At 40.1% G+C, this 12,327-nt stretch overlaps 1 protein-coding gene across 1 annotated transcript in view; it reads left to right on the plus strand.

Annotated features, from left to right (window-relative positions):
• TENT2 (terminal nucleotidyltransferase 2) overlaps nucleotides 1-12,327 on the plus strand; it is a 37,647-nt gene that overhangs the window by 6,757 nt on the left and 18,563 nt on the right. The window contains exons 2-9 of the mRNA XM_035099790.3: nucleotides 2,113-2,277; nucleotides 2,587-2,703; nucleotides 3,737-3,986; nucleotides 4,809-4,923; nucleotides 5,027-5,118; nucleotides 7,412-7,478; nucleotides 8,612-8,681; nucleotides 12,055-12,131. Coding sequence (XP_034955681.2) covers nucleotides 2,150-2,277; nucleotides 2,587-2,703; nucleotides 3,737-3,986; nucleotides 4,809-4,923; nucleotides 5,027-5,118; nucleotides 7,412-7,478; nucleotides 8,612-8,681; nucleotides 12,055-12,131 — 916 coding nt within the window. The 5' untranslated portion in view covers nucleotides 2,113-2,149. The remainder of the gene's footprint in view (nucleotides 1-2,112; nucleotides 2,278-2,586; nucleotides 2,704-3,736; nucleotides 3,987-4,808; nucleotides 4,924-5,026; nucleotides 5,119-7,411; nucleotides 7,479-8,611; nucleotides 8,682-12,054; nucleotides 12,132-12,327) is intronic.

Here is a 12,327-nt window from a genome sequence, read left to right on the forward strand (position 1 = left end):
TTTTTCCATTTTACTGAGTTGCCTTGCAGTATTTTTTTTACCACACGGTGTCGCCCTTTTGTCACCTTTTTATCTAATGTTGCAAGTTTGTCGTTGAGGTTTCTACAACCACTTGGTGTCACTGTATTACGCTGCATGATAGACTTTTCACTATTTAACAGTCCTCCTTAAATATCCCATTCACTGCTTCCCTGTTTCCTTGTCTGCTTAGTCATAGTTCTTTTAAAAATCCGTCGCCATTTTATTTCTGCTTATTTTCAAATCTCCTATTTCATTAATTCTTTAAAATAAAATTGCATGTATCAATTGTTTCCCAAAAGCACTCACAAATATATGCAGTCCGTCATTCGCTCTCATTTAGATAAACAGTTCTCTTTACAAACCTACGTCCCAGTTCTACGGTTGTTGTATGTATGTTACTTTGTTTTGTAACTTTTGTTGCTTTTCTCCCCAGCTTAGTCTCTCCTTGCTTTCCCCCTGGCAGTGTCTCTTGCTGTATGCTGTATGCAATGCTCCTTTTCCGATCCTTCCCTCTCCCCACAGTTTACTCTTATATTGTCCGATCTTTAAAAAGTCCAATTTTTGTGGGGGGGATCCCTTATATATCCTTTCTTTACCCTGAATTACTTTCACGCCCGGGGATTATTGAAGGGGTTTAATTAAAGGAGTTTTACCGATCGCGTCGGGTTTCGACTCTTTGCTGGTCGAGGTTGATCTTTCTCCGTCACAGTGCCCAGTGTCTCCCCCTCCTGCTTTTTTGCGAAGGTTTCCGGTAGACCCTTTGGGGAACCGCCAACGCCTCAGACAGAAATTGCTTTCCTGTCCTTTTTTGAGGGGTCGCTTAGCCTTGCGAACCCCCTTTTTATCCAGCTATAGGTTCAGGAGAGCAGAGCTCCCCTTTTCCACCCGCGCACGATCCGCGGTTAAAACCGGAAGTCGGGCCCTTATTTAAACATATAGGAGAATCAGATCTGTAGAGTTACAAGGGGCCAGGAGGGTTATCTAGTTAGGCCTCCTGCAATGTAGGAATCTTTTGCCCAATGTGGGGTATGTATCCAAAATGTGTGATAGTAACAGTCTGATGCAACTGGATTCAACATATTCTTTTATTTATAAAATTTGGAGGCTTCATTGGATTCTATACAAGTTTAATTTTTGAAGGGAAAAACCCCACTTGGATCATTGTTTGGCACATTATTTTATTGGCATATTGTTTTATTAAGTTGGGAGATGCCATCAGAATCTATAGAAGTTTTAAATTCTGAAGGAAAAAGAATAACTTTACTCTTACAGAACAGTTGGCTCCTACTCCTTGTTCAAAAGTGGGATCTTGTTTATAGAGGAAAACATATAAATGCTTCTAAAATTGTTTTCATAATTGATTAGTCTTTATTTGCTTGTAGGGACCCAGGTGGCGCTGTGGTTAAACCACTGAGCCTAGGGCTTGCTGATCAGAAGGTTGGCGGTTCGAATCCCTGTGACGGGGTGAGCTCCCGTTGCTCGGTCCCAGCTCCTGCCAACCTAGCAGTTCGAAAGCACGTCAAAATGCAAGTAGATAAATAGGAACCGCTACAGCGGGAAGGTAAACGGCATTTCCATGTGCTGCTCAGGTTTGCCAGAAGCGGCTTTGTCATGCTGGCTACATGACCTGGAAGCTATACGCCGGCTCCCTCGGCCAATAATGCGAGATGAGCGCGCAACCCCAGAGTCGGTCACGACTGGACCTAATGGTCAGGGGTCCCTTTACCTTTACTTTACCTTTATTTGCTTGTAGAGTAGTTGTGGGTGCTGTTTATGAACGTTGGGCATTTCAAGGTAACGTATATGGTCTGCTTAGGCCTTAACCCCCCTTTTAAATATAATGAATTGGAAATAATAAGAGTGCCTACCTTGCTTTCCCAATGCATCTGGAAAATAATAAATACTAATGTTGATGTGTCTGTGCTTGTGAATATTTAAGGAAAATTATGTTGTAACAATATGTTATTGCCAAAAATCACTCTGAAGTTATCAGCTTGTAGTAATGGTTAATATATGTAAACCTTATGACTTACTTTAGTTGCCTGATTTCTGTTTTTTAAATAATAATAATAATAATAATATTTGATATAGGTAGAAGAATACATGTTTACTTTCAGCATAGAAGAGCATGTTCCCAAATTCTTCCAACTTGGGTCATCCACCCTTCCCACTAGAACATCAACAATACAACTTCTTCATTAATCTTCCAGTGAACATACCTCCTGTTCTCTTTCACCAGCAATTCCAGAGTACAACGTAAGTATGGTAGAATTTTAATCTGAAATTTGCTGCCAGAAACAAATCTTGGCTTTTTTAAAAAGCCTACTTGCAGTGTTAACATTATCACATAAACTACCACAGAGAAGCAATTTAATGTCCAATTGAGCTTTAGGTTTGCAGTGAAAATAAAGTTTGAGTAATAAACTTGAGTAGTTTGTATTTCATCACAGTTCTGAATTGTAGCATGCATGTTCACTTTATTACTTAAGTAATTACTGTATGAATGTTTAAATTTAAATTCAAAACACTGGCATGAATAATCATACTGCATTTTAATCTTCCTAGAACTCCAGTAAGTGGTAATCTTCTGACCATCCCACCTGTTTCACCTCCACCTTTTGCCTATAGAAATGGCAGCCCAGTGCATACATCAGCTGCACCTGCATCATTCCGAGGCAGAAAGTAAGTGCATTCTGTGGTTCTCTCCCATGTTATGTTCCCTTAGAATAAAGCACTGTTAAATAATATAAATATAATACTGAAGTGGCCCCCTATTAAAGGTGTAACTCTTTGAGACTTTTTATGACACTTTCCCCACATTTTGTTTATTATGATGCCTATCTTGTTAGATGCTAACACACTCAAAATGGGAAGTTTGGAATCATTTCCCACCCAGCTTTTTTTCTCCACTGTTCTCAAGGGTGCATATTGCTATGTGTTTGTGGCATTGTTCATGCGTTTTCTTTTCCTATTTGCAACCACAGAAAAGCTAGGGAGTGACTATTCCCTTCCCATAACCACAAGGGAAAATGGCTGTGAACACATCTGTTGTAGCTTTGGTAACTTTACTGAAAACAATGGAGTCATACCATATGCAGATAAACAGAGGAGACCCTGGCATTTTTAGGTGTTGGTCCCTGAATCTTTACTGGTATTTTTTTCAAGACCAGAAGCAGTATGCTTTTGGTCTGGTCTGGAAGGGTTGGTCTTATGCTCTCATGAGAATGTGTGAACCAGATTTACTGCTGTACTGATAAGGGTGAAGTGTGTGAGGAATAAGACCTGGCCAGTAGACTGGATCCTGAGTCATCATCGTCCCCCATGGACCACTTCCTCTTCCTTCCCACTTTTATCACAGGGCACACATTGCACACAACTTCTCACTGTAGCACTCTCTTCAGATTCAAAACTGCTCACTTGAATAGGTAGTATTTCAGAATGAGAACTGTATTTGCTGTGCATAAGAATGGCTTGGCAATTTGATCTAGCATTGTTTTCCTATGGGGCACAAAGTGAGCAGTTGCACATTCTTTTGCACCCTGTTTTAAGACCTTATTTGCATCATATCAAAGTTGGGCATTCCTCTTTCAAAATAATACACAGTCTTGCTAGAATATTCACAGTAATTAATTGGTAGCATTGACAGTTCAGTCTCCCCCCTCCTGCATATTTAAGTAGTGAAACTGGAATTGTCAAACCCCTCTTACATTTTTAGGAGGCTGAAAGAGCAGGATGTTCCTTATCAAGTGAAGCGCCAGCGATTTCATTCACCTCATCATGAATCTGCTTCAGCTAACCAAGTAGTGCCTTTACCAGAAGATCACAGGCGGTCATTCCCTGGATCAATTCCTTCACCATTATTTCCAGCACATTACATCTCTGATTTGACAGGATGTGTGCCACCCTTACAAGAAGCTTCATTTCCTGACCTTATAGAAACTGCACTCCCTGTGGCCAAAGATAAGGTAAAATTGAGAATGAGCGCTCTTTTCCTTTCTATAAAGTTTTCTGTGTTCCCAAATCCTGGACTGCAAGAGGAGCTGAAGGGTATTTTAAACAGAGCCAATGTGCTGAATCTTAGAGCAAGGATGACTCTTTGAGCAAGTATAGATTTCCACTCCTGCCATCAGTCAATATAGAACCAGTAACATCATTCCCAAGGGAGGGAGGGAGGGAGAGTGAGTGTGTTGGGATTCTTTGGCACAGCCAGTGCTTTTTGTAAAATAATAATAATAATTAGTTAAAATATAATTGAAGGATGCTGGGGAATGTGCATCTGAATTGTCACCTTTGCCCCAGACTGCAATGGGAATGGCAGAATGTTGAAGGATAATAGTAAATGATTTATCCTGTGGTTGCAAGGAGGATGCCTGCTTCTATTGTAGGAGCAGATTGAAGAAACACATGAAACAGGAACACTGCTTTTAATAGTAAAACTTCCACAGTGCTGATTGTGTTCAAGCAGCACTAGTAACACTATGCAGCCACGTATTATTGCAGGAAGAATAACAATTTTAATTGCCTGTGTACTGTCCAAGAACAGATGTTTTTCTGTAGAATAGCAAAATTTAGAGTGCTTTTAAATTATCAGTCTCACTAATCAGGCTCCTGCTAAATCCTTTATTTACAGTAAATTCTCGTATGACTTTGATAGGTGATTTGGGGGGGAAACATTTTTAAAAGTGTGCACACAAATATATTTACTATATATGTATAATATGTATAATAGATCATACTGATAGTTGTATAGTAAATGCTGGTTTGTTGTTTGTTTTGCATTTGTTAAGCTAAGTCAGCAAATACTGGAATTATTTCAAGTGTGTCAACAACAAACCTATGACTTGAACAAAAAAGAGCTTTGCCGAGCACAACTGCAGAGGGAAATTCAGCAGATCTTTCCAAGTATGTTATCATTCCATACATTTCTGGCACTCAAATAGTCATGTTTTTAATTATTCCCTCCTTCTAAAGAATAAGATTTTATTGTATGGTTCTTTCTTTGCAGATAGTAGACTCTTTTTGGTTGGATCCTCGCTAAATGGATTTGGTACTCGTAGCAGCGATGGTGACCTGTGCCTGGTGGTTAAAGAGCAGCCAGTAAGTACTAGAAGGAAAACCTGCTGTCTGTGAAAATGGCTTTCCAAGATTCAGCTTTTTTCTAAGTGAGGTTGGAAGGAGAGCTGCAGTGTAGGAAGGGGCTGTGATGCCTGAGATCTTTAACAAATTTAGTTAAAAGGAAATTAATGAAATTCTAAACCTGAGTCTTTTTCTTTTTGCATTTTCTGCCACTGCATGATGACTTGGGCCCCCAACAAATCATGGTCAAATGTAAATATTTTTGTGCTTGTAGAACGGTGGTGAAGAATTGGCCTGGTCCTTATCTCCCTTAACCCTTACAGGCCAAATATGATAGGTGGGCAGGGCCACCCACCTTTCGATCACTTGACATCACAAGGACTTCAGAGTGGCATGCCTGTCTTGCAAAGAACCCTGCACAGTACTTTGAACTACTTCAGATCAGTTAATAAATAGTTCTTTAAAGCACTCTGAGCTCTTTGCAAGTCTCTTCAGGGATTGACTGGCAAGGGAGTTCCCAGGGATCTTGCTTTTCTGCTGGGATCAACTGGCTGTGGAGTTGCCCATGGAGAACTCAATTGTGCAGCTGATCCTAGCTGGTTTATTTTCACTGCCAATCAGCCGATTGGCGAGACAGCAAGCCACGCCACATGTGGAATAGGTGGATGTGGTTTGGAGGAAGCAGCCAAGTTGGAACTGGTGATAGACCTAATTATGCCCCCAGGGAAAGGTTCCTCATCCCTATGGTAGAGCCAGTTCATATTACCTGGCTCTTCCTTCTGCCTACTGGGCAATCAGATGCATAAGGTCACACACAGCCACCCCACCAAAGGTATACTTGCAGAATTCACGTATACATTCTTTTCTGTATGTAAAGGCAGAAAACAAGGCAGCTGACATAAGACACTGAATTTCTTTTTAAGATGGGGGGGGGCACACTTCAGAGGAGCAGAACCTGTAGCAAAAAACCAAAATGAATCTGCTTCTCTGTAGCCGAGAAGAAAAAAGGGCAATTAGTGATGGATCATATGCATATTTTTTTAAAGAGCACCTTTTAATAGAATGGAAACTTCACCAGATAATTTGAATAAAATAATCACATTTCTGGAACCATACTATCACTTAGATTAACAGTGGTGGTTTCCTGCATTACACGCTGCATTAGCTTTAATTGTGCTTTTAAAAAGACCTACTTGCATTATTCTCATTCCTCATGAAAGCTGTTAATGATTAGCAATACTCATTATGCAAATACACCTTATTCAAGTAGGGGTTTAAGTTGTATTCCAGGAAGTGTAACCTAACTCGCAGTGTCTCACTTTAGTTCTGATAATTTTTTCTGTTTTCTGATCTTAAGTGAAAAATGGTGTGTGAGCATAACAAGTATTTTTTCAGTAAATGACAGAGCAAAATCACTCCAATTATTTTATTCCTGGTATCCCACACTCCCAGTATTGTTGTTGTTATATTAGAATTATTTATTAAATTTATATGCTGTCCTTCATCTGTAGATCTCAGAGTGGTTCACAAGATAAAAACACAAAATACATAATAAAAACCAGAACAAACCAAGCCAATAACCCCTCCTCTAAGGTACTCTGGCCTGGGGCCATGTAACATTTAATACCTTAAAACTTGCACTATGAACTGAGCACTCAAAAATATAACTAATGGAGGTGCTGTATTATCAGAGTTACATAATATAATTTGGGGGCCTGAGGTGGAAAAAACCAATGTTATATCCAAGGAGTGAAAACACACACACACACACACACACACACACACACACACACACACACACACACGACAATTATCTGTCCTTCAATGATACCTCCAAACTGGATTCTTTACTTCGGGTATGTTGCAGGACCTGCCCTGAATGGGACTCCCAGTGTGTTCTTACCCAAGCTCTGATCATTTTAACCCTTTGGGTCTTGTTTCATAAATGACACATGAACGTTAGGGATGCATAGGTTGTTGCAAAGGTGGATGTAGAAAGATGTGATCTCTTAATTAGCTTCTATTTAATTTCATGTGTTTTTAACAGATGCCTCCACTGGATTGTTTTAATAGATATAAAATATTCAGGGTTGTATTCAACACTGCCATTCTACTTGCACAACAAAACCTCCCCCTCTTCCCTGCAGCCCCCTGCACACTATCAAAAACTGCTGCAGATGGTTGGGGGACCCTCTGAAGCAGATTGTGTGGGTATGTGAGGAGAAGAGGGGAAGGGGAAGTCCTGCACTTTTGGATACAACCCTCACTCATTTCCTGAATGCATCTGAGTATTAATGGACGTAATTTATTTCAGATTAATCAGAAGACTGAAGCAAGACACATCCTCAGCTTTCTCCAAAAACACTTCTGTCGGAAGCTTTGTAAGTTCTGGACTATGTTATAGTGAAATTATTGTTGGCTAATGCTTTGTGATATGCACTAATGGGCAAGAAACCCTTACATGAAAAAGTTCAAATTGAACTTAATTAAGACTGCATTTATGCCTGCCCAAATGAATGGCTTGGATTTGAGGTTCCCCGCAAATTCATTATTTAAGGCATATCTATGCTGCCATTCATCACTGGTACCAAGGCGGCTCACAACAATACAAATACACTTCTCTTAAAATCAGCGCATTAAAATACAGCACAAATACAAAAGCCGTAGTAAAGCCACCCAATTGTACTTAATGTTTGGCTTAATCATAGTTGGTGCTTACGTTCTTTTGGAAGGGGTCTGATCCAGGGGCGGAGAGGAGGAGGAGAGTTGGCAGCAGCTTCCCCGCCCCTCTCCTCTCTTGGACACTGGTGCGCAAGTGTGCCCCCTGTGCAAGGTGAACTGCAGTAGGCTTCCTCAGCACCCTTTGGGGGGGGGTGACCCACGCGTGTGCCCTGGGCGGCGTTAACATACGCTCCGGCATTGTTCCCTTCTGTATCTCAATATGGATCTCAGTAGACTGGTCACATTCTAAGATGTCTATATAAGGGCATGGATGGTGTTCCTACTGTTCTTGAGTTGTTTAAGGCTTTATAAGGAAACAAAAGAACACTAACCTTGGATTGGTAGCAAAGTGGCAGCCAGTGCAGTTACCGTATTTCAAAAGTGGGGCTCATGGTGGGTAGCCCCACTCAGCAGCACAGCTTCCACATTCTGTACTAGCTGCAGCTTCCAAACCAGCTTTAAGGGCATAAAGTGTCTTATTAAGGTCATCTGTCAGTGTGCCCAAGGCATTAATCTGCATGCTTTCTTAGTGTTTTTTTAAAAAACAACTGCAGTCGGTCTTGAACTTGGTAATTAATGAGATCTGATGGTTGACCAAATACAATTTTATCCATGAACTGAATAGGAATGATTGAAATGTGTGCATGTTTGTTGCAGCACAGCTTAAGAATTGCTGTGTCATAAAACCCTTTATCATTCTAACTCTTATCTGATCAGGGTAAAACAGTGTAATTGTTTTGCCCAATGCTGTTTAATATATCTGTGAGATGTCCTTTACCCCCTTCCCTTTCAGCAAACTATATTGAGAGACCTCAGCTGATTCGAGCAAAAGTGCCAATAGTGAAGTTCAGGGACAAAGTCAGGTAACTATAATTTCCATTAGTTTTTAGATCTTGTTCTTGAAAAATGTGCTGGGTTCTTTTTTTATTGTGTGGCATAGTTCTTAATAAGATAATGGTTACTGTTACCCAATCCACTGTATGCCCCAGTTGTATAATCAGTGGAAAATGAATCAAAAGTGAGTTGTTCTTTATGGATTTCAGTGGGACTTAAGGTATGTCCTGGTATTTTGATATGCTTGCCTTTTATGCTGTTATATTTTATTTATAGCAGAGTGATTCTCTGTGTGACAGCTGATTTAATTTCTCCAATAAATGGCTTACATAATAAATGGATCGTATTCCATTCATTATTTTAATACAATATAAATGGGCCCTAATTCACTTTAGAGCTGGAGAGTAGGTTGGGAGGCATACAGTGGATCTCTTCTTTCTGCTTTGCCATGTCTTTGTGGGAGGTTGTACTTCATCAGAATCCCAATGTGGCTAAAACACAAGTTTTCATGTCTGTATTTACATCTGATTTGCATTATTTATAGAAATAACAAAGTCTGCAGTGGTTGATTCTGCTTTTGTTTCAGCTGATTCTTCCAGCTTATCTCTTAAGACTTCTTCTTTTAAGTCTCTGTTTTTGTTTTTGCCTGTCTTTCTGTGTCTGTCTTACTATTAACTGTGTTGTACTCCAGTGGTAAAGCACAGACTTTGAACACAGAAGCTCCAAGCCCTAGTTCAACACCTCTAGTTGAAAGGATCAGGTGTGAGGTGATGTGATATACTAGATGTCTGCCAGAAACCCTGGAGAGCTGCTGCTACTGAAGTAGCCTATACTGTGTGAGATGGCTCAGTCATCTGAGCCTTTAGAAGGCAGCTTCCTATGTTCTCAAGGCAGCAAGCAATATTCAGTGATGGTGTGAGACAACACAGAGGGTTTTTGGGTAGTGTAAATAAAGTAACTACGTGATTGTCACCATCCAGCCCTTTAGCATCACACATTCATTTTTTCTGCAGCAGAATTTTTTTTAAGCATTCACTTAACTAGAAGCTTGTTTGTATTCTATCTTCCTTGACCTCTGAAGCATGTTTTTTAAAGCTTTTCTGTTATTGCCTGGTTGGTGGGGATAAATCTTCAACACCCACATTTTATTTAATCTCGGCTATGAAATACTCCCTGGGAGGATGGCTAAAGGGTGAGAGGATGTGCTAGATTGGCATGTTGGCCACTGGAGGTCCCCTGGGGCAGCCGTGGAAAGCTCTGCCACTGTCCTGCTGGTGGTGGTAAGAAAAATAGGATAGAGCTCCAAGCAGCAGAATTGTAAGAAATTGGTTTAAATGTCTGGGAAAATCCAGGTGTTTAAGCAGCCCATATCGGAAGTGTTGATTTCTTTGGCTCAACAACTTTGCCCCCCCCCAAAAAAGCTCACATTTTTTGTCTGGATTTTCACTTTTTGAAATGTGGGAACCCTAAAATAGGATATGGAGGGGCAGAGATCTGCAAGATCCTTAATGCTTTGGTTTCCCCAACATGCCCTGAACATACTCCAGCCTTGAAGATGGCAGAATTAATTCCCTCCCACCAAAGTAAATGAGAGAGCGGGGATAATGAACTTCCCCTGTGGGGAAAGATTGTAACATTAGCAGCTTCTCAGTTTAGAGAAAGGGTGAGTGAGAGGAGACATGATAAGAGGTATATACAATTATGCATTGTGTGGAGAAAGTGGATAGAGGAGTTTTTTTTCTTCCTTATAGCACTAGAACTCAAATATCCCATGAAGCTGAATGTTGGAAGATTTAGGACAGACACTTACTCACAGTGTCGTTTGTTAAACTATGGAGATTGCTCCCGCAAGAGAGAGTGGTTGCAACCAACTTGGATGGCTTTAAAGAGGATTAAACACATTTATGGAAGATAAGGCTTGTGTTCCACCTCCGCTGTTGGCAGAATGTTTCTGAATACCAGTTGATGGGGAGAGTGCTGCTGCACACATGTTTGCTTGTGGGCTCTCTTTAGGGATCTAGTTGGCCACTGTACAAACAAAGTGCTGGATTAGTTGGCCTGATTCACAAGACTCTTCTTAATGGGGAAGGAGCCCTCTCTTCAACACTGGTCCCGCTAGCTGGCAGGGCGTTGGATGTGGCGATAGTTCTGCCAGGGATTCTTGCCTGCTTGGATTGCTCTTCGTTTCTCTTTGCTATAGCACATAGTTTTCTGCCAAGTATCAGGGGGCAAGTACATTATTCTCTGCACTTCTGCTACTCCAAACTTTGTCAGAATTTCCTGGTTCTCTTAGTAAAGTGGAAAATAATTTTGTACCTTTTGTGCTAACTTGCTACTTGTCACAAGGCTTTGGTTTCCAGCTAAGATCAATCCATTACAGTTACCTTAATTATATTAAGTTGTTCAATCCTGCTTTAGAATTCATTAGAATCCATTTTCCCAGGACCTTGATAAATTATGTGTCTGCTTAAATATGTGGCTTGCTATATGGAGCAAATTGAGAGTTAGATTGTGAGCAGCGCTTAATTGTTGCCTGTGCTCAGTACTGGAACACATAAAGCAGCAAATGCCTTTGAGCAGAAGCCAAGTGCATTTTATTTCCCACTGATCCATAGCCCAACCTTCCACATCTAGAGCTGCCAGGCCAGAGAGTACCAGATCTGAGGTGGCATGATAACCTGCTCAGTAAAAAAAGCTTGCTTAAAGCTTCACATTTCTGGTATTGTCCACTCACTAAAGGGTGTTTTGGCTGTTAACACTTTTCATGGATGCAGGGACTTTATCTGTAAATCACGTAAAGTTGAAAATGGTAATATTTGGAAAACTTGCAATTGTTTGTGGCTCAGCAAAGATGTTTCTGGGTGTTTCAGCATATTCTATGGTTTCCAAATTTCTCATCATTGGTATGCACTTTCGGGAATGATCACTCCAGAAAAATGTCTCATTGAAGTGGGAAATAGGTTACAGTGGCAGGAACACTTGAGTTTATTGCCCAACTACTGGGTGGAGATGACAGCATGCTGTACCAAGAAATTATAGGGTTTTAATCCCAACTTTTTCAGACGAGTGACAGTTCTGAAAACACTAGCCCTGTTTTTGTTTACATTTGCACACAAATGAAACACAGATGGTATTCTGAAAAGCAAAGCAGGCTTGTGTTTGTAAATCAGTTCCACAACAATGTTTTTAGTCATACCATAATAAATAATTGTGTTAGGCGCCTGCTGAAAACTTTTTTGTTTCAGCAAACCTATGAAAAATACAATTTAGGGATCTTTATTTATTTTGAAAAGTTTTCCTTAGCTGTGTGTTATTGTGATTAAGCAATATATAAATCCTAATAAATATATAGGATTTATTTGTTAAAGTCCTTGTGCAAATTTATTTTTTTCTCTCCTCTAGCTGTGTGGAGTTTGACTTGAATGTAAACAATGTTGTAGGAATAAGAAATACATTCCTTCTCAGAACCTATGCATACAGTAAGTAATCTGTATTTTATTTATATATATATGGTCAGTTACCTAAGATGCTCTTTCTGTGTTTGCAAACTGAGATGCTACTCAGTACAGTATCTAAGCTTCAATACTAGATAGGCATACTTGGTAGTAAATCCAGCTATTTCAGCGGGACTTACTTCTGAGGAAACTTGTGTAGGATTAAGCTGCAAACATTTTA

The sequence above is a fragment of the Zootoca vivipara genome, chromosome 10 (assembly GCF_965207765.1).
Source record: "Zootoca vivipara chromosome 10, rZooViv2.hap1.1, whole genome shotgun sequence".
Classification (NCBI taxonomy): Eukaryota; Metazoa; Chordata; class Lepidosauria; order Squamata; family Lacertidae; genus Zootoca; species Zootoca vivipara.